Source organism: Nycticebus coucang, chromosome 11 (genome assembly GCF_027406575.1).
Source record: "Nycticebus coucang isolate mNycCou1 chromosome 11, mNycCou1.pri, whole genome shotgun sequence".
NCBI classification, from domain to species: Eukaryota; Metazoa; Chordata; class Mammalia; order Primates; family Lorisidae; genus Nycticebus; species Nycticebus coucang.
Genome location: NC_069790.1, coordinates 103,655,365 through 103,677,546, shown reverse-complemented (window position 1 = coordinate 103,677,546; position 22,182 = coordinate 103,655,365). Strand labels below are relative to the sequence as shown.

General features: G+C 49.3%; 1 protein-coding gene across 1 annotated transcript in view; it reads left to right on the top strand.

Annotated features, from left to right (window-relative positions):
- Window positions 1-22,182, top strand: part of PLXNA4 (plexin A4) — a 442,851-nt gene that overhangs the window by 65,324 nt on the left and 355,345 nt on the right. Inside the window, exon 3 of the mRNA XM_053553499.1 lies at window positions 17,789-17,971. Within this exon, the coding sequence (XP_053409474.1) occupies window positions 17,789-17,971 (183 nt within the window). The remainder of the gene's footprint in view (window positions 1-17,788; window positions 17,972-22,182) is intronic.

Below are 22,182 nucleotides of genomic sequence, written 5' to 3'. Positions count from 1 at the left end.
CCATGTCTCCCAGCCCATCTCCCTTGTGACCCACCCTAAAAAGCACCTGACTTTTGCATGTTCTTCAGGTGATTGGGAAGACTCAGCTGCTAGCTTCTTCTATGTCACTCCTTCTTTCTTTATTTTTTTTTAAATTTCAGATTAATACGAGGGTACAAACATTTAGGTTACAATGTTTGCATGTGTTAGGTAAAGTCTCTGTTGTAGTTAAGTCCTGCACCCAGTTTTTCGTTTTCTTAAATTGTCCATTTTTAAAAAAATTATGAACCTAGCTTGAGAAAATCTATTCTGTAATTTCAGTTTGGGTGAAAAGCAGCCTCCTGGAGCCGTTTGTTTGGGGCAGTAACTGGTCCACTCAAGAGAGGCCATGAGGCAGAGTTATGAACTTGGGGGCCATGCGCTTCTCCCAGATGAAGGCAACCACCAACAGGCCTGACCTGTGTTCTGTGTGTGTGTGTGTGCCACACTCGGAGGTGACGCATTTGAATGTGGGTGTTGAGGGGACCCGTAGAGCCCCTGGTCTATACCTGCATTTCATATTTGAGCACCTCAAGGCCCAGCCAGGTGAATGAATCACCCAAGGTCGCACATCTTGTAAGTGAGTGGCAGAGCCAGTCCTTGAGGAAAATCCCCCTGCAGGACACGACCCACATGCAGTACTCCCCCATGAGCATGCACACACAACCTGCATTTGAGAATGGAAAATGTATGCCATGTGCACACTAAACCACAACTCCTTCTTGTGAGATCAGCGGGGTGGCAATCTGACACTTCTGTAGAACACTTGCTCCAAACCCTGCCTTTGTGGGTGATACTTTGGGGAGCAAAACTGGCAGTAGGGATCCGTCTGGCTGCCCATGGGCAGGTATCTGTCCTGCCCTTGCTCCTGGCCACAGTACAAAGAGCCAAGTTCACCATGGAAGTCTGCAGAGGTAGTCTTGAAGAGAACAGAGGGAAAACAGCTTTGCAAAGCAGGCCAGGACTGGGAGTAATGGAGCCAGATAACAAGCTTTTGATTTTTCTTTGGCTTTAATTAGCCCTTTCAAGTTAGAGGCAAGTTCGGGACTGAGAGTAGAAAGGAGGAGGCCAGAAACTGCGCAGGGCAGGGGCTGTCTCCCCAGCCAGTCTGAAAGAGGCCAGTCTGGCTTTTAATGCACAGTATCAGTTTCCTTTGATTTGGCAGGTCCCCGAGTTCCTTTGCTCTGGCCCTCCTGTTGTAATTCATCTGGACTCAGCTCAGACCACACATATTTCACCCACCATCAGCCAGGCCAGGCTCCGGAGCTGCCTCCTGGGCAGCCACCAGCACCACTGGCAAACCCAGCCTTCCCGTGGGAAGCTGTGGGGTTGGTTTTCTTTGTCCCTTCCTGCCCAGAGGCAGAGGATGCACAAGATGAACTCTGGAGTTCTCTTTTGTCTGAGACTCCCTTGAGGCCCGTGAAGTGGCTTCTGTTCTGTAGGGTTTCTGCTGCAGGAGAGGGGAGGGTGAGACCCGGTGGCTGACCCTGAGGACTTGTGTTTAGCAGAATGGGGGCCCCTGTGGGTTTTAGGGTAGTTAGCACTCAAAGAGCCTGCAAAGGGGAGTGCCTGGCCACCAGCTGTCACTGTTCTCTCTGTCCTACTGACTCCCTACGGGAGAATGCTCAACCTGTGATGCTCTTGGGCCTTTCTGGCTCCTTCCTAACACCCATTCCCCTTCCCCTGAACCCAAGCCTGCTCTGGGCAGGCAGCAGCCGCATAACCCTGGGCTCCCTTTCTACCCCATGGGGTCCAGCACCTCCTGTACTGTTCAGTGGAGGGTTGGGGAGGAGTGGGGGGGAGAATCCCTGTGTGGTTCAGCCATCAGTGCCATGGGGACCCGTGAAACCACTTGGTGGGCTAGAGCCTGAAGCTCAGGTGGATGGAGAATAAAGGGGCCTTGAGACTGGTGCCGCTGACCAGCAGGCCCCCAGGGAGCTCTGTGGTGTTTGCAGTCTGGGTGAATCATGGAAGGCTGGCTGCACACCATCATATGTAAGGGCTGGCTGGGCAGGGGTGGCCTCTGGGGAAGGTGTTGCTGGGGATACAACACAAGTTACAAATGCAAATCCCTTGAGCTGGTATTGAGTGTGTGTGGGGAGCAGCCAGGTGTTTTCTGGTGCTTGTGGGGGAAGCTCTGCCTTTCCTTCTGAGTCATTCTTCATCTGTGTCCTGGTCTTCTGCAGCCCGAGTGGAGAGAGGTATCTAAGAACAAAGGGCTACTCTCTGAAAACTGCTCTAAAAAGATGAAGACTTGGGCACAAAGAGAGTTCCAGAGGGCTGTAGCAGGGCCTTAGTTTGTCCTGGGACTCAGGATGAGAGGCCAGCCTGAGGCTGACATGCTAAGTGCTCATGGGGGTACATGGCGATGTCATTTCGCCATTCCTGTTGCTCAGAGCTGGAGTGTCTCTGGCCCTTTTTGAAGGCTGTGGCCATCTGTCTGCAGAGCCCGTGACAGACAGTACAGCCTGTAGCTTCGGTCGTAGACCAACACTCTGAGCAGCAGGTGGTGAAAGCTTCCGGCCCTTCTCTAGGGGAAATGGGGCCTGGGAGTTTGGTGTTCCTGGGCTCAGTGCTGACTGGGCTGGATGGAGAAGGTGGTGGGGAGGAGGGGTATCAACTTCTCAATCTCCCCTCAAGCCTTGATTTCAGAGTGACCTTCCCCTAGAAAATTGGTGTCCTCAGGGGCAGAAACTATTATCTGGGATCACCACCTCACCCCTGTCAGGCCCCAGTAGCAGGAGCAAAGAATGGTGGCCCCTGACCTGTGTGATGGTGACAGCTCTCCGATAGCTTCCCACACACACTCAATACCAGCTCAAGGGATTTGCATTTTTGTAAGGAATCCCTGTGGTACCTGATGGTTTATGAAGGGCTTTGTCACCCATTTCCCTTCTCTTGGCGTTACCCCAGTGTAACGGAAGGGTAGGTGTCCTCTGTACTTGGGGGAGCAGGAACAGGAAAGTCAGGTGCCACACTGAAGTCATGTGGTTTGTAGACTAAACCTACTCCATATGCTAATTCACAGCCTGGCCCTTTCCCCATGGTGTTCCTCAAAGGCATGGCATCTGGGGTGGAAAGTTCATGGTGTGGGGACTAAGTGTCATAGGGCACTTGTAGCCTTGGGTCCTCGGGCACTAAGTGCCAGTGGGACTGTCATAAAGCCTCTCTAAGCTTCCATGTGACTCTGGGGTCAACCCTCCAGCCTTGCCCAGTCCCATAAGGACCACAGAAGCACAGGGGACTGAGCTTTTTCTTTTTAACCAAAGCCTTACTTACCACCCTACTGTGGGCATCATCAGGTGGCGAAGGGAGCCTCCTTCATAGGATGAGTGCTGTTTCTTTGACTTTCTGTTTCCCCACGCGTGCCAGTCCTGGGGAGGAGAAAGGGTTGCCCCCCTGGACTTAGGCTGGCCTCGCAGCTGGACCTGATGGTCACTCAGGTTCGTCTGGCGCCTAAGATCCGGAAACTCCATGACAGGGGGCATCCGGAGTGGCCAGGCACCATCCCAGGCTCTGGGGCCTGGCTTCTGCCCGTCTTCTAGGGGTGTTTTCTTTTCCCTGTCAGCAGGAAGCATGGCTTGGGCTAGATGAGGTTGTATCCTGTTGTTTACAGTGTTAGACATGTCTCGCTCTGGCCGCTGGGCTTCTGTCCTCTCTCAGGCTGGGGACTCTTCCCCTTCCCCACCTTTTCCCTCTTTCCTCACCTCCACTGCATCTGCCACTCATGCTGCAACCTACAAATGGGCATGCTGTGTGCCACACTCACATCCACACCGTGTGCCACACTCACAACCACGCCATCTGCTATGCTCACATCCATACCACGTACCACGCTCACATCCATGTCAGGTACCACACCTACATCTACACCATGTGCCACACTCACATTCTTACCAGGCGCCACACCTACATCCATACCATGTACCACGCTCACATCCACACCAGGTACCACACTCACATCCACACAGGCTCATGAATCAAAGATCTTGCACGTTGGTCCAAGCACCCACCCCTCATGGCCCACTGACCTGCACTCCAGATTTCCTGTTTAGCACTGTGTGCCTGCTGTGTCATGGCCCCTGTCTTTATAGGTCACATCTTCCTGTTCTCCCCTCCAGATGGCTCCTGTCCCAGGTGCTCAGGTGAACAGCCCACCACAAGCCCACAGGGTTTGTACCCACTGTCCTCTCTTGCCCAAGTCCCAGTTGAGTACATGTGGTGTTTTGGGTGAAGGGTGGCTAAGCCCTGGAGAGTACTGGCTCTGCAAGAGCAGAAGGTTTGAGGTCAGCCTCCTGGGCTGGATGTATTCTCCCAGGATGGCCTCCTGGCCATTGGGTTAGCAGGGAGCGAGGCGGGACCAGGAATCACACAGAGTTTTAGCACAGACAGCTGCCAAGGGAGGTCAGGACAGAGCTTCCTGGACTAGGCGTGAGGGTGGGGGCCTCCCATTGCTGGGATACTGACTGCATGTCATAAGCCCCACATGGCAGTGTGCACACCTGGAATGCACTCATGTGAGCACACCTGTGACACACGTACGCACTCCTGGAATGCATGTGTGTGCACACCTGTAATGTGCTAATGTGTGCACACCTGTAACACACTTACATGTGCACACCTGTAATGTGCTCATGTGTGCACACCTGTAACACACTCACATGTGCACACCTGGAACGTGCTCATGTGTGCACACCTGTAACACACATGTGCACACCTGGAACGTGCTCAGGTGTGCACACCTGTAACGCACTCACATGCACACCTGGAACATGCTCATGTGTGCACACCATTAACACACTCACATGTGCACACCTGGAACGTGCTCATGTGTGCACACCTGTAATGTGCTCATGTTCATACCTGGAACATGCTCATCTGTGCACACCTGTAACACACTCACATGTGGACACCTGGAATGTGCTCATGTGTGCACACCTATAACACACTCACATGTGGACACCTGGAATGTGCTCATGTGTGCACGCCTGTAACATACTCACATGTGCACACCTGGAATGTGCTCATGTGTGCACACCTGTAACACACTCACATGTGCACACCTGGAATGCGCTCAGGTGTGCACACCTGTAACACACTCACATGTGCACACCTGGAATGCGCTCAGGTGTGCACACCTGTAATGCACTCATATGCACACCTGGAACGTGCTCATGTGTGCACACCATTAACACACTCACATGTGCACACCTGGAACGTGCTCATGTGTACACGTGCATTCACTCTTTTTCTGACGTCCATCCCCTCCACTGTGGCCTGTTGCTCTCTGTCCGCCCTCCTTCTTGCTGGGTCACTCATGTTCTCTTTGCAGGGCCATCTTGTAGCCTCACTCTTTCCCCCTTTTCTGTGACTTGTCCTGTCTCCCCCCATATCCTATGCTCAGCCACTGCTTCTCTCTGGCATGTACACACCAAATGGGAAGCCACCCCTTGTGTCTGGGCAGCACAGAGACCAGCCCTGCACCCAGTCTGGCCCTTCTCTCCTGTCCTTGTTCCCTTCAATGGTGGTATCTTGGCTGGGACACGGGCCTTCAAGCCTGGAACTTTGGGTCTCAGCCAGTCCCAGCTTGTGAGATGTCACTCTGGCTGGTAAACAGGTTTCCCTTTTGCTTTGAATTATATGTTTTATCTTCAAAAAGGAGGTGATAAAATAGTATCCATTTGATGAAGCATGTTGAGGCTCATGAAGACAGAAAATGCGAGCCATTAATAAATAATGATAGATGCAGAGCGCCCGATATTTGCAGAGCACCCAAACATTTCCATGGCACCATCCGGAATCTCTTTCTTTGGTTATAATAACCAGCAGATGGGACAGAAAGGGACTTAACAGCATTGCTATGATTTCATACTTACATCTCTTTTTTATCCACCAATATCTACTTCTGAGCGATCTAGGTTGTGCCTAACCCAGATGTAATGTTCAATATCTCAAGCCCTGGGACGTGCCCTGTTCACCCTCCTTTTTATCCGCACCTGTTATGAATGCTAAGCGAACACATTTCAAGGAGAGGGTATGTTCTGAGCCAGACCCTCCCTGCTGTTACCTTCAGGTGTCCCTTGTTTTTTTCAGGGCAGAAGGGAATAACTACACATCGGCACACTGCGCTTGTTTCTTTTCATCCCAAAGTTAGTGGGGAGAGGGGACAGGAGACCACGGAGACAGTGTGTCTCCTCCATTCTCTCAATTTACATTTTTTTCCCCTAGTGGGTGGAGCCCCCTTGCCATCCACAGACATGAAACGAGATCAGCGGGAGAGAAGAAAGCCCACGTCTTTGCCCAGTCTCGGTGTCATTACTGTGTCTCTGTCAGTGTTCCAAAATATAATGGGATTTGTTCGGCTGATTTATCCCGCGTGCAGGCAACATTACCCAGACGCACACGGGCCTGAGCAGTGAGAGAGGAAGACAGGCGGCAACAAGAGTGGGGCTAATAAAATTTGTTCCCACTAACAAGGGAATGACCTACCCTATAATTCAGCCTGGCGAGTGGGGGCCACGGCTTCCCAGCGCCCGCCAGAAAACACAAACTTAATCATCGCCATGCTCCTCACTTCAAATGCAGTTGCGGTGGCGGCTGAGGTTGTCTGCTGTAGACTCTTGGGCACTTGGGATTAATGGGCTGGTGGCTTGGGATTTGCTGTCCCCGATGGGCAGTCCCTGGGCTTCTCTGGAGTGAAGGTACCAAAGGAGAGAGGCAGTGTCCCAGTGGGTTTTGGTTGGTGCCATTCACGATGCTGAGAGGCTTCCCTGGGATGCCCTTCCCGCTCCAGTTTTGGCTACTGGACTAGTCCCCAGCGTGGTTGCTTTCTGCAGAGCCCTCATTCTTTTGCTAGGCCCAGTTTGGACTGTCTCTGGGTCATTGTGCTCTGTCTACTTGTCAGAGGTAGGAGCACAGTAGCTCAGCTAATGAGGAGATGGTTGTAGGTTCAACTCCAGGGTCCCAAGTGTAAGTTTCTCTTTGACGTCTGTGCCCTACAACCCTGCTGGAGGGTGCATGGCTAATGCTCACTGTCAGTTACAGCCTGGACTGAAGGAAGTGTGCTTGGCTCAGTGCCCCTCTCCTGGGAAAACAGCACCATTTAGTGGCATTAGTTCCTTATCAGAGGATAGCTTGTCATTGTGATAAGGAGAGGCTACTTAGCTACCTGGTGGGATTGAGCCACAGACTGTCCCAAAGCACACACTTGAAAATGTGTACTGAAAGATGAGTTGCTTTTACCAACTCACTTTCATTGTTTCGTAGGTAGTTGGGCACATTAATTCAATGAACATTTGTATCAGAAGCCATCTCCCACACCCCACACAGATCTCCTAAAACCCGGTGACCTTCTATCTTGTTTTTTGGTCCACTCCCTCCTTTTGGAGATGCCTTTCATGAATCTCTTTGTTCTTGGGAAACCTGGTTGGATGGTAGCCCCCCACCATCCCCAGGGGATACACTCTAAGACTGCCAGTGGGTACCTGACCATGAATATGACTGAACTCTATACACACTGTGTTTTTTCCCATGCATGCGTAGCTGTGATAAAGTTTATATAAATTAGGCACAGTAAGAGACTAACAAAAACGATAAAAATATTATTCTTCTGATAAAATAGAAGAATATGACAGTACATTGTAATAAAAGTTATGTGAACAGGCTCTCTCGCTTTCAAAATATCAAAGTGTACTATACCCATCTATTTTTGGACTGTGGTTGACTAGAAACCGTGGTAACTGAAGCCACAGAATGCAAAACGGAGGATGCAGGAACCACTATAATTTGCTGGGCTGTTTTTCCAACCTTGAGACATTTCTCACTAAGCCCCTTCAACAAGATATTTGTCTAACTAGGTTACCGTGGCTGTGGCTTGCTGGCTCCCCTCTCTTTCTCTGTACACATTTGTGTTTCCTACCATTTCATTGAAAAAGATACAATGAAGAATCTTTCCCTAGATGATGCATTATGAACTATGTGGTTGGGGTCTCCTTCCCGCATTCCAATTCTGCCCCCTGTGCTCACAGCCCTGGTGCTGAGGTCAGCCTCCCCCGGCTACTTTTCTGGCTTGCTTTCAAGGGAGTTCACCCTCCTAGGGTCAGCGTGGGCCATGGGCAGACCTGCAGGAGTGGGTTAGAAATCATAAAAGAGAAAGGAAAGTTTCTACAGAAAAGTAAAGCCATCAGAGGACTAAACAGTCTGTGTTTTGATTTCTTTGTTATAGAAATGATCACTTAAGCACATGGAAATATCTTCTAGAATAATAGACTTCCTTATGAACCAACCCTAAGCCTACTAGAGCACCAGGGTGTTTCTACACTCCCCCCACCCCCGACCCTCTCTACTTACCTCTATGTCTGAGGAGGTAGTGTGGCGGGCACGGGCATCACGAGGGCAGGTGCATTTTGTGCGTCAGACCCTTGTGTATTTATGAACACCTTAGGGGTCCTCAGTCATATGTGAGATATGGTTCCCAATAAGTAGGTGATCATTATCTCCCTGTACTGCAAAGCTTTACAACTGGGGTCTGTATTTAGACATGAGCTATTACAGCTTATCTGATCAATATCTCCAGTTAAAAAGAAATCCCACACGCATAATTCACTGATTCTCTGTTTCCAGCAGAGGTCTGCTATGGTCAGCTCCTGGTATATGTGTGTGTGTGTGCGTGTGCGCATGTGTGCACGCACGCAAGTGTAATTAATGGGAAGAAATTTGGGGCTGCTGAACATGAAGAATCTAAAGACTTTTCTTTTCCACATGAGCAGGAATTTCATGGGCTTTCCTCCCCTTTCCCTTCTAACTTGTATTTCTTTTCAAAAATTTAGCACTAGTGTTCCTGTGGGACTAATTGGCCCAAGAAAGGAGGAAGCCCAGTTGTGGTGATGCCTGCAGGCCTCCTTGGGAGCATAGAGTTGGTTGTTTGCAGGTTTCAGGAGGGAGCAGAAGAGTAGGTGCTCCCTTTGAATGGTGGAACCAAAAGTGGGGGTGTAAGCTCTTTCCCTAAGCAAGCTCCTGCTGGGGTCACCCTCAAGTAGCCCCAGAAGAAGCCCCTGATTAAGATCAGTATTTTTCCTCTGGGCTGGGAATTGGGGGTCTTGGTACCTGTTTTCCCAGCAACCTGGTAAGTAACTAGGGCAGGTACTTCATTCACTACCTGGGCTTTAATGTCCTCTTTTTAAAAATGGAGCTGCCGGGGCGGCGCCTGTGGCTCAGTCGGTAAGGCGCCGGCCCCATATACCAAGGGTGGCGCATTCAAACCCGGCCCTGGCCGAACTGCAACAAAAAAATAGCCGGGTGTTGTGGGTGGGCGCCTTTAGTCCCAGCTACTCGGGAGGCTGAGGCAAGAGAATCGCTTAAGCCCAGGAGTTGGAGGTTGCTGTGAGCTGTGTGAGGCCACGGCACTCTACCGAGGGCCATAAAGTGAGACTCTGTCTCTACAAAAAAAAAAAAAAATGGAGCTGCCAACTGTTGGTGGGACTGTAAACTAATGCATCCCTTTGGAAAAGAAGTATGGAGAATCCTCAAAGAGCCCAAAGTAGACCTTCCATTGACTCTGCAATGACATTACTAGGTATCTACCCAGAAGAAAAAAACAATCATTTCGCTATCAGGAAATTTGTGCTAGAATGTTTATCGTTATATCCTTTATCAATTCAGTCACCAGGATATGGAATCTACCCAAATGAATGGATTAATCAACTTCGGTATATGTATACCATGAAACGCTATTTAGCATAAAAATGGAGACTTTGCATCTTTTGTATTTACCTGAATGGATTTAGAGATCATTCTCCTAAGTAAAGTATCTCAAAAATGGAAAAGCAAGTACCCATGTACTCAGTGCTATGTTGACACTTGTAGATTAACAACTACAGGCCCACATGGGAGGAAAACACAATTAAATTCAATAAGGGAGCTGGGGGGCCTTGGTAAGTTCCCACCAATGGGTACAATATAGTGGTATATAGGACACTTCCTGGGTGAAGGGCTCAACTACAACTCAGACTTCACCTTAGAAATGCAAACAATGTAACCTAATCATACGCACCCTCATATTAACCTGAAATAAAAAAAAATAAAATAAAATGGGGCTGTCAGATTTTATGATGGCGAGTTATTTCCCTCACCTGAAATACGAGTGTCAAAGAGAGAAGCACACTCTTCCATAACACAGAGAACTTGGTCTTGAGCCTGAATCTCTCCTCTCCCTCTAAGGCTTACCTGCTTGGAGGGCAGTTGGTGGCCCTCCTGCCACCTCCTCAAGTTCATAACCGCAGCAGGATTTGTGTGGTCTTGTCTAGTCATGGCCTGGATCTGTGCCACCCACTGGGAAAGGGCAGTTCTTTGGGACAGAAACTGAGACATTTTCATTTTTATATTCCTGGGGCCTCACCTGGTGCTTGGTGCTCAGTGGGTCTTATACAAATTAATAAGTAAGGAAAAGTTAATAGTGTTGTCTTTATTTAGAGCTTAAGTTTCCCCTGCTGAGAAAAGGGGTTCCAGTAGCCTAAGAATTCAAAAGTGTGATGAAAAAGGTTCCATATAATGGTTCAAGTGACCCCGTAGGTGAGCCTGGGCAAATCTCTCATGTCTTTTTACCCCGTATCATGGACAGAAGGGTGATTTCCCATCTTTGGAGGAACATGAGACTGGGTGGCACTTTTCCGTTCAGGAAGGGTGGAAGAGCTGATTTGCTCCCAGATGTGAGGGCTCCTCTCCTTGCTGGACCTCAAGAGTTTCCTGCAGATGTAACATTGCCTTCCAGCCTAGGCCCAGAGCAGCTGGCAGGTGCATCCAGGGTTACAGGAGTTGGCTGCACCTGCCCATCCCTGGCTCATCTGATCTTCCTCTTTTGGATCAGTTTGGGATGTTTGTAAACAGTGGATGCCTGGGGTAAGAGGGCAGGCTGAGGCTGTGGAAGAGGCTGTGTCCCAGAGTTAAGCTAATTGGCCCACCGGGGGCTGGACCTTCCGGCCTTTACCTCATTAGCACCGCACTTGGGCCACTGAGCTTTGGCTTAGTTCTGACCTTTCCCTAATAAGGACTGGATGTGGGGTGTCTGCAAAGGTGGGGCAACTGAGGGCTGGGCCTGAAATAGCTTTGCCTGGCAGGGGAGGTGTGATGTCAGGAATCAGTCCACGGACGGAGTTGGCTGGGGTTGGGGTGATTTCAGGGTCAGACAGCTGCTACCCACCTCACCACCTGCGGCCTTCAGGACAGATGGATGTCCGGGTCAGGGTGATTGTTGGTGCCTTAAGACTATGTCCCAGGGTCTGGGGTTGGGGGTGATGCTGAGGGGCTCCAGCAGTGATCCTCTCACTGTCTCCCAAGTGTGCTCCCTCCTCCAGGCCTTCTCAGGGAGTCTCCACAGAGACCACCAGACGCTTCTCAGGGGCTGTGGGTGGGTGCTTTGTCTCTCTGGCCCAGACCCTGGGGAGATTGAGGGAGTAAGGATGCTAGCAATGTTTAAAATCCCCTTTCTGTGGAGATGATAGAGCTTTTTAGAGTGCCAGTCTTTCCACAGAGTGGGAGCAATTTCCCTGTAATTGGTAAAGTAACCGTAACTGCTCTGTCATTTGTATGTAGCGACACGTAATTGCACGGTAACCTTTGCCGCTGTGCACGAGGGAAGCGCGGTAAGCAATTAGATTGTAATTTAGAGTGTCAGCACCAGCTCACCAGACCACCTCCAGCCCTGCTGGCAGGGCCTCTCTGCAGCCAGGTCCAGTTCAAGGTCCTACTCTAGAGTGGGGTGCTTGTCACGTGCCATACTCTGCAGCACCCTCAGCTGGGAAGGGAAATCCACGGTGATCTAGGCCAGCGTTTCTCAAACCTTAGCAAGAGTGAGTCCGAATCAGCTGGCGGGGTATTAAGAGGCCCATCTGAAGCCAGAGCCCCCTCCCCAGACTCTTTGATCCAGTAGCTCTGGGTTGGGGCTCCAGAATTTGCATTTCTAAGGAATAGTGCTGGATCTTCTGGTTCGGAGGCCATTCCTCTGCTCCTCCATTCAGCCTTCTTGGCCAAGTAAATCTCTCTAATTCTGAAAGACCTCAGGAAGTATTACCATTGCTGTTTCATCTTGAAAATGTTAGACCCTTTAATTTTGATAACATCTCTGAAGTAGATTCCATGAGTTTCCTCAAAGATGCTGAGACTCACCAGGGTTGTCTGAATTGTCTAATGATGACAAACAACAGTAAGAGCCAACACACCCATAGCACTTACTAAGTGCCAGGCATTGTCTCATGTGTATTAAACCATTTAGTCCCTACTACAGCGTACAACGTAGGTACTGTTGTTATAATCCCCACGCTAGAGATGACAGACTAGGAGATGGCAGTGTTAAATGGCAGAGCTGGGATTCACACATAGGCACTCTGGCTCTACCTCAAATACTGTTAGCTACTTTGAAACCCCAGGCTTGTATTTAGTCATCCATCCATCCATCACATGTACAAGGTGGCCATAAAGTCCGTGTGCAATTTTAAATTGAACACTATTTTAAATTGCATATGAACTTTATGGCCCCTCTGTATATTAATCTACTATGAGCCAGGTGCAAAGCCAAGGGTGCAAAGATACATGGTCCCTGTCCTGAGTCCCTGTCCTCAGAGTCTCTGGAGTGCAGTGGCTCACCTATCTTAATTTACACCCTGTGCAGTCTATGAGGGTATTAGAGATGATGGTAAGAGCACAGAGTGTCCTCCTGATAGGGACCCAGAGGGCACAGTTCTGTCCAGGCTTCTAAGTCTGATGATAGGCATGCTCACATGGGCCCCAGACAGTATGAGATCTGACAATTTAGTGTGTGAACTTATCCTAGAAAAAAATGCTACATACCTCATTGCTGAATATCACTACAGTGACCTTCAAAGTACTCTACTTGGGAAGCTGTGCACTGATGTCAGCACCTAGTCTACCCTTCAAAGCAATTTTTTTTTTCTTTTTTTTTTTTATTAAATCATAACTGTATACATTGATATGATCATGGGGCATCATACATTCGCTTCATAAACCATTTGACACATTTTTATCATCCTTCAAAGCAATTTTGAAAGTCTTTTTCTGAAATATCCATTGAAACTGTCATCATATTACCCCTGCTGTCTTGAATGTCATCAAGATGTCTTCCTTTCAACATTTCATTTATCTTTGGGTAAAGAAAAAGTCACTGGGGGCCAAGTCAGGGGAGTGGGGAGGGTGTTCCAAGGCATTTATTTGTTTAATGGCTGAAAACCCACTCACCAGATAGTGTCGTGTGAGCTGGTACATTGTCGTGATACAAGAGCCATGACTTGTTGGCCAAGATCTTCAATTTCAATTAAGATTTTCTTAACTGTTTCTCTATTAATGTTTACTTTGTCTGTTATGCTTCTCACAGTCAGCGGATGATTTTGATGCATAATTTGGTGAATTTTTGCAATGTTTTAATCAGTTCTGCTCATTACTGGCTGGTCTACCCTCTCTTTATCAATGACATTTTTTCTCCCCTCAGAAAGACATTCATTCCTTTTGTACACTGCCATTTTATTCATGGATTATTCCCATAAACTTGTACTAGCATGTCCCTGATTTCCCTTCCACTCTTGCCAAAAAATTTAACAAGAAATTTACGAACATTTATTCGTTGTTCTAATTCATTCTCTGACATTCTTGCGATGCACACAGAAACATGCAACAACAATGAAGGCCGCTCAGTAGCACACCACCACACTTCGACACGAACACGGCTATAAACACTGATATACCAAGGGTAAGAAATCTTACTGATCTGTTGGTACAGTGCTGCTAATGTAAGCACATGGTGGCAAGTTGGAGAACTTATTGTCAGACCTCAGATATCCCCATGCAATGGGGCCTCCTTCCCTTACCTTGTAAGAATGGAGTTGATCTCTAATAAATAAGCATCATAATTATGGTCGTAACTCACTCTTGGGTATTGTAGAGTGACAGGAAGCCAGCCCTGGGCCTCAGGCATTGCTGGCTCCTGATTACAGCTCAGTCTGGTCCTGGCTCCTCTGGCTGTGGCTCTAATATCACTGTTAATGGGGCCCTGGGGGATGCTGCAGCCAGAGCCAGACCTCCCCTACTGCCCAGGGTGTTCAGGCATCTACATGACTCTCACCTGTGGAAGGTTTTGCCCATTAGTCTTCCCTTCCAGGGCCCAGGCTGCCTTGGCATCTGCACCTGGTACCTCACCTCCCAGGTCTGCGGGTTCTGGGGATCCTCCCTCCTCCTGCTTTGGGGGCCATGATGGCCTTATGGTACAGCTTAGATCGAGCAATGCACTCCAAGCTTGAGTGCTGTCCTCTGGTCAGCAGGTAGGCTGGGGCCACTCCTGCAGCTCTGCTAGCCCTCTCTAGGCAGGATTTCCATTTAAAAAATCCACATGAATGATCTTACTTGCTGAAGGGCTTCCTGGTTTTCCTCACTGCATTTACCTTACCTACTCCACAGCCAGAGAAGTCAGGCTGAGAAAACAGCAGGGGAGAGTTGTACAGCTGGGACACAGCAAAGCTATCACTTGGACCCAGGTCTTGTGACTTTTTCCTGACTGCTGTCCCTCAGCTTTGAGGAGACAAAGAATAAGGCCACCTCTTGTCATGGCTGGGGGACCTCAGTGTCCTTTCAGACCTGCACTGTGCTTGAGCAAAGGCCTTAATCTTACCTTCATCACCTGGGGCCTGTTCAGAGGGAGAAACAGAGTCAGTGGGAGACTCATGGAGAAAGCTGTCATTGTTCTGGCTTTCACCTCAGCCTCTCTCTCTCTCTCTCTTTTTTTTTTTATTAAATCCTAGCTGTGTACATTAATTCAATTGTGGGGTACAATATGCTGGTTTTATATACAATTTGAAGTATTTTCATCAAACAGGTTAACATAGCCTTTATGGCATTTTCTTAGTTATTGTGTTAAGACATTTGTATTCTACATTTAGTAAATTTCACATGTACCCTTGTAAGATGCGCCATAGGCATGGTCCCACTAATCACCCTCCCTCCACCCATCCTTTGACTCCCCTACCCTTCCTATTCCTTTTCCCCATATTCTTGGGTTATAATTGGGTTATAGATTTCATATGAAAGCTATAGTAGGGATGAGTACATTGGATACTTTTTCTTCCATACCTCTACTAGGTATATACCCAGAAGACCAAAAATCACATTATAACAAAGATATTTATACCAGAATGTTTATTGCAGCCCAATTCATAATTGCTAAGTCATGAAAGAAGCCCAAGTGCCCATCAACCCATGAATGGATTAATAAATTGTGGTATATGTACACCATGGAATATTATGCAGCCTTAAAGAAAAATGGAGACTTTACCTCTTTCATGTTTACATGGATGGAGGTGGAACATATTCTTCTTAGCAAAGTATCTCACTTGGGCCTCTTGAGTGAGATGCCACAGAGGAAGGGACTCACAGGCGCTGACTTTCTGGTGATTTGATGACGTGGATGACCAAATGCATACTCTCTTTTCATAGATGGTGGGTGATTTGCTTGTGTTTTACTAGCTGAGGGGAAGAATCGTGTTCAGTTCTGGGGGGTGAGTGGCCTGAAAACTCCCTGGGCTAATGAGGCATGTGTTGGTGGCAGTGAGGGCAGGGCTCGGAAACCTGGACTGCCTCACTCATGCCTCAGTTCCCTCTCTGTGTAGCGTGAACAATCATTCAGCTTCATTGACCTGGAAAATGGCCATAATTGGTAAAATATGAAGTTGGCTTCCGGCCAAGATCCTGGCACCACAGTTTAGGACCAAGAACATTAGGGCTGCCTACTCCTGGTGAGCCAGAAGCAGGAACGGTCAGAGGCTGGGAGGAGTCCCAGCACCCCAGGCTGCCCTGGATGGCGGGGTGGGAAGCTGAAGTTATGTCCTACAGGAAAAGGGTATCACCTTCCCTCTGCCCAGACTTTTTCTCCTTCTCTTTTGTCCCTCCCTTTCCCCCTCCACGAACCTGTCTCCTGTTCCTCATTTTAGGGAAGAATGATAAAGATCAAACTCTATCTTAGAATCTCCCTCCTAAATTTGACTCCTTATTAGAGGGAGGGAAAGAGTGTTTGGTCTGGGCTGTTGAAGCAGACTATGTGGGAGGGGCCTGAGGCTGTCAAAGGTGTGCAGTGGACATCCACTCTGCATGTGGCTTTCTGGGGCTGGCCCACACTCTCCCTGCTCCTCCTGGCTGCTGCTACCCCAGCAGGAGGGAGGGGAGATGCTGGGCACATGGTTTTCCAGGATGGACAGTACCTGCCTGCCCTCCCCACTCTGGGAGAAGCCCCCCTGCGGCCCCAGACAGCCCAGTGTTGGCAAGTTCATGCAGTCCTGCTAGCCAGAGCCTGCCCAGTGCTCTCCAGATGCCTGTGCTTTTGGCTGGATTGAGGCCTTTAGAAAAGTGACACCTTGTATTTTATTTTAGCCCTTTTTCTGAAAAGTCCAGTGACGTTTACAGGCATGAGCACCGTAGGTTTTATGGTAGCTCATCAAAAAACAGGGATCGTTTCCTTCGTCTTTATAGAGTGGAAAATGGAAGTGTGGGAAAGGAGAAACTCTTCTGAGGCCACATGTTTCATCCAAGGAACAGTGAAAAAGCCCATGTAAGTTCCTGGCACCTCAGAGAGGTCAGTGCCAAACCAAAGCTGCTTGTGCGGAGGTTCGAGGGCTTCCTACTGGCCTCTGGCCACTGTCAGGATGTCACCATTCCCTGGTGCCATGGAACCCGGCTGAGACCCTGTTACATGAGGAATCTGGAGGCCTGGTACAAAAAAGGGAGAGATTTATCCAGAAGTACAGTAGGGGAAAATGGCCACAGGCTTTTGCTGTTGGTTCCGGACTCCTGCAACTACTTCCCTGAGTCAGGAGCAAGAGCTGGGTCAGTGTATCCACAGGATATCTAGGGAACGCTCCCTCTAAGGAATGCTAGTGTGTTCCCATCAAAAGTGGCTTACAGAATAATACGTTTGGGAAAGGCTGAGATAAAAAGACTTTTAAAAGTCTTCCTAAAAAGAGTTTGCAGATTATGACTCTCCTAGACCGTGGTCAGAATCTGGTACTGTTTCCCAGCACCTTGTCTGAGGAGCCCTTTTTGTGTAGAGTATCCTGCGGAGAGCTGGGGTTCCACAGACGACACTGTGGGAAAGGCCAGTGTAGGCATGACAAGGCCAGGGCTCCCTATCTTTGCTGTGTTCTAAAAAAATAGGGAGTCTGAGATGGGAGCTAGTGAAGCACCCCTCCAGCCCACTGAGTTCAGTCCTGAGCCTCCCATTCCTCCTTTCCCACAGATCATGTGTACTTGCCTTTCTTGACTTGATAGTGTTACTCGTGTGTCCACGCTTCTGTTCTCTGTTCTACACTTTTGAGTCCTCACCTGTTGTCTGCGTGATGTGTATAGATATGGAGACCACATCCCTCTCATGCCTGAGCAGCCCTGTCTGGAGCCCCTGCCCTGGGCTAGCCCCAGACTTTTCCATGGTGGCAATGATGGGCCATCACTGCCAGCAAGATGGTGCCTGGAGGATTTGGGGAAGGGGTGGGAAGCCATAGCGCATGTGGAAAGAGACTGGGGGATTTGAGTTTTTGCCACAGTCCCGTGGCCACCTGCTCAGCTGACTAATCACAGGTCACCTAGTTTCCCTGGAGCTCAATAAGGAGGGATTGGTACCAGATGGTTCCTCTCCATGGATTCTTCTAGTTCTATAGTTTCTGGACTTAATACTTCTGCTAATTCCCCTGACACTCCCCTATAATTTTTCCCTTTTACTTTTCAGCTCTTAACCATTGATGATAACTTCTGTGGCCTGGACATGAATGCTCCCCTGGGAGTGTCCGACATGGTGCGTGGGATTCCCGTCTTCACGGAAGACAGGGACCGCATGACTTCTGTCATCGCATATGTCTACAAGAACCACTCTCTGGCCTTCGTGGGCACCAAAAGTGGCAAGCTGAAGAAGGTAGGAAAGAGGTGCATTCCTTCTGGTCATTGCGAAGGCAGTCTCTCCCCACTGGAACACATACTATTTCATGTCTTTTTTTCCTACTGTGACCCTGTGGGCCTCTATGAACCAGGTTTGAGCTAAGGATATTTGTGGCTATTGAGGTTGTGATAATTCACCTTGTCCTTTCTTTGCCTCCATGTGGAAGTTTTGGGTGAATGTGAGGATTCACCTCCTCCCTAGAGCTGAGTGTGTGCATGAACGCATTTGCTCAGGCTTAGTAGGTTGTTCTAAATGGCTGACATACTCTGTTCAACTTGGAGTTGGGCCCTAAGGCAAGGGCTTTGTTAGGTCTAGGTGATTGTGCAAGGAGGCAGGTGAAAGGTTCCTCTTGCTCCAGCCTCTCTGGCTGCTGCCTTATCTGGAATCCATTCAGGGAACAGATAGAGGAAGTGGAAGCCTATCGGAGTCGCTAATGGGGCTCACAGCCAAGCTGTGGGGTGAGGAATTCACTGCGTGGTGGGAGCATGGAAACTGCTTATGATGTGGCAGAATGCTCTGCCCTGGGGACCGGGCCTTTCCTGCTCATCCTCTAGAGGCTGCTGACTTTGGGGCCACCAAGTGATCCTGGCTCTGTGTTGGAATATCCAGGAATGTTCTATTCTTGGACTTCTTATCTCCATGAGTTGGAGCTGGCCCTAGAGCCTGCCCCCTGGATTGAGTTAAAAGCTTTCTGAGACTGTAGGCAAAAGGTCCTGACTTCTGCCAGCCAACCATTACACTGCAGTGCCTTTCTAGGAAATATGGTGGTTCCATGTTGAGTTCTGGCTTGCCTCGTGCAGGCGTCTCTTGGAGCCCCCTGGACATTGTGTGGATGCAGCCTGGGTCTGGAGCTGCTGCCGGGCTGAGAATGGGCCTTGATCGTCCTTTCACCTTTGCCATGTTTCTGGGTGTTAGCTGGCCAGGAGGAGATGGCCAGGAGGAGATGTCTGTGCATACTGACTGCGCCTGCTTCGTCCTCCTCCTGTGTACAGCCAGCAGCCATTCCTGTGAGTTGACATCCCCATGGAGCAGGTTGTGGGTCTGGAATGTGAGGGTGTGGGAGGCGATGGGGGAGAGGCACAGCATGTGTGAGCAGGGGAGGTCTGTGCAGAGCAATGACAGGGGTCAGATCTGGGACTGGAAAGCAGGAGCACTGGTGGGTCACCGGGCCACTCTGCATGCAACCTGCCATGCGTCCAGTCCTGCCCAGGAAGAGGTGACCACCGAATTTGAGGGTTCTGCCTCCAGTGTCACAACTAGAAAACAATTTAACCATCCTCTGCATGTCATATTTCATAGTTTCCTGCCTATCTGGGAAGAATGTAGTAGAAACAGCTGAGCCTTTCCTTGCTGCTGTGGCCTCTTGGTTGTGGTTTCTGCTTACATAGCAAACCGAGTTTCGCGGACACCCGGAGAAGACACTGCGAGGTGTGGGCATGTTTCCCACATAGGTGCCGCATGGGATCTTTGCAGCCTTCCTGTTTCTTCCTGTCACTCGGTCCCGCTGAGGAGAGAGGTGCATGCACTCGGGCAGGGACCTTGCGGACATTTCTGTTGGTTTCCCAGACCGCACAGTTCTTCACAAGGATTCAGTGAGTTCGCTTTGCTGGCAAAGTGAGTTCTGAATACCAGAGGCATGACCATGTACAAGTCTCACCACGTGATATCTGTGACCTGCTTTGCCCACTCCACTGGGTGAATGAGCACTGCAAGGATAAATAAGCAAGGCAATTTGGGGGTGTGCTAACTCCTTTCTCCAGCAAGCCTGATCTCAGCGCCATGGAGAAATGACCTCCTGCCTTACCCTGAAAGGTTCCCACCCACTGAGTTCCCTGCCAGCTGCTGGAGGATCCTGCACCTGTTGGCAGGACGGAGTGGACCCTGGGTGAGTTTTCTTGTTATTGTCTGAGCTGGTTGGACAGCGATTGATGGCAGGAAAATGAACACTGAGAGTTTAGAGCATGTAACAGGTCAGTTATTTTCTCTTAGAAAAAAAAAAAAGACATGTTTCCTGGCCACAGCTGCATCGTAATCCGAGACGGTCAATTTGCAGATGTTGCTGTTGGTCCGAGAGTGGGTTGAGGCAGATGGTGGCTAGTACCCTGTCGCCCAGGGGGACCAGTGGGGATGAGGAGGTCCAGCAACCAGGGCACACAGCACACTCAGACAACCCTTCTGGGCAGGCCCGGGAGCAGAGTCCAGCAGTCAGCTGGGCCGCAGTGACAGGCCGCAGCTGACCTGGAGCTTGGGCCTTCATGAAACCACTGGTTGGTATTTCCCACCTTTGCCTCTGGTGGGTTTATATGAGAACAGGTCTGTTCCAGCCACTCGGGACATGCGTCTAATATCCTTATCGGTGGTGGGGCCAGCAAGACATAAACATTTGAGAGGTAAAGATGGAGGGGCCTTGGGGAAGGAATGAGCCCCAGTCCTCCAGGGGAAAACCAGGCCACAGGGCAACCAAACTTTCTGCTCCCTGGTCTCACAGTGGCAGTTCTTTAATTGTTCTGCCTGAGTTCATCTCCGGCTTTGGCAGACTCAGTACAGGCAACCTATGGGGACAAGTCTGAGTTGGGAAAGGAAGGCTGGGCTGCCCAGTCTGTTGTTTGAAATAATAAAAAGCAAAAGCAGCTGGTTTATTTATTTTTCCTAGACAATAGCATTCCTGAGCGCCCCTTGCTCACTGAGCCCCTTTCCTTGCAATAACTCTGAGTTGCTGTTCCCAGACGTTATCAGGACCACAGTCGTGCTTTGGGCAGAAGCCCAGCCGCAGCAAGCTGTGGGGCTGCAAGAGGGTGGGAGGACTGTGCTGGAAGTTTGTGAGTGCCTGAGGCCAGGGTGTGAGAATAATGGAAATCATACTGTAGCCGTAATTACACAGTTGCCTTCTCTGAGCCCTGTAATAATCTCCTGTGTGTATTGAGGACCTTTCAGAGTTCTTTGCAACGTGATAAGAGACTTGAAGTGGGGGCGAAAGTGGTGGGGTGGGAGGGGGCTTGGCGGTTTGCTGAGAGTAGGGGGGTTTGCTATGGGTTTCAGGGGCCCAGAGCTAGACTGAGCTATCTGTAGGCAGCCCCGAAATTACTGACTTTTCATTTTGTTTGAAAGGTGTGGGTGCCAATCATTTGCAACCTTGCCTTTGATGACCATAATTTCACTCCTTTAGTGCACACATCACATGAGGCAGGAGGAAAGGAGGTGATGAAAGCACCAATTTGGATGTCTTTTATGTTTTCTGATGTGTGTGTGTGTTATGGGTGGTACATAGCAAGTGTTAAAGCCATGTGTGTTTATAGAATGTGGTGTATAAATCCTACAGACATCATGAGGTGTCTAGAAACTTAGAAGTAATCCATGGGCTGTTAACATTTTAACTATAGGTAATAATCTGAAGGCAAATACCATCGTGACTTGCTGTAGGATCAAGCAAACCTAAAACTTTTGACCCATGTTGGGGTCATGAAGTCAGTGTTGTCTCAGAAGGACATCATTTCTTTGCTTAAATATTTCTGCTGTAATCCTTTTCATCTGCCTCTGTCTTTCACTGCCTCTTGCTTTCATTTTACTAAGTGATCATTTTTACGGCTGCTTTTCAGCAGTGAATTACTGTTGGGCGTTAATGGGAGAGACTAGTATTCACTGTACCAAAACATCGTACACTTCTGCTTGGGGCGTGATTGCTTCTTTCCTTCTGTGAGTGCATCTTTCCTGGGTGGTTTTGCTGGTTAAACCCTTTGCACATCAGGGGCAGAGCACCTGGAGATGTTGGTTAAGCAGAACCCTGACAGCTATCAGCCTGTTGCGGGGCCTGAGCTCAGGTGTGTGTGTGCACATGCCAATCGGCTTCAGCCTCTCTGGGTAGGAATTGGGCACACGTCCGTGCGGAAAGGCAATAGGAGTAGATAACACAAAAACCCTTCTTACTGGGAATTGTTGTGCAGATTAATTTAACCTTCCTGATTTTTTTTTTCTTGAGTGTGTTTTAAAATTAATTTGCTTGTGTTCCCTAGACCCTCTGCATGGGTCCACAGGGGTAGTGGGAGACCACTGGGCTCGAGTGCTGTTCTGAACGTTGCTTCTCAGGAACCGAGGCTGCGTGTGTGTACGTGCGTGCACGATGCTGGAATGGCAAGGCAGTGTCAGATCAGAGAGTCCAGCTCCTGCTTTGCTGCTTCCTAAATGGATCT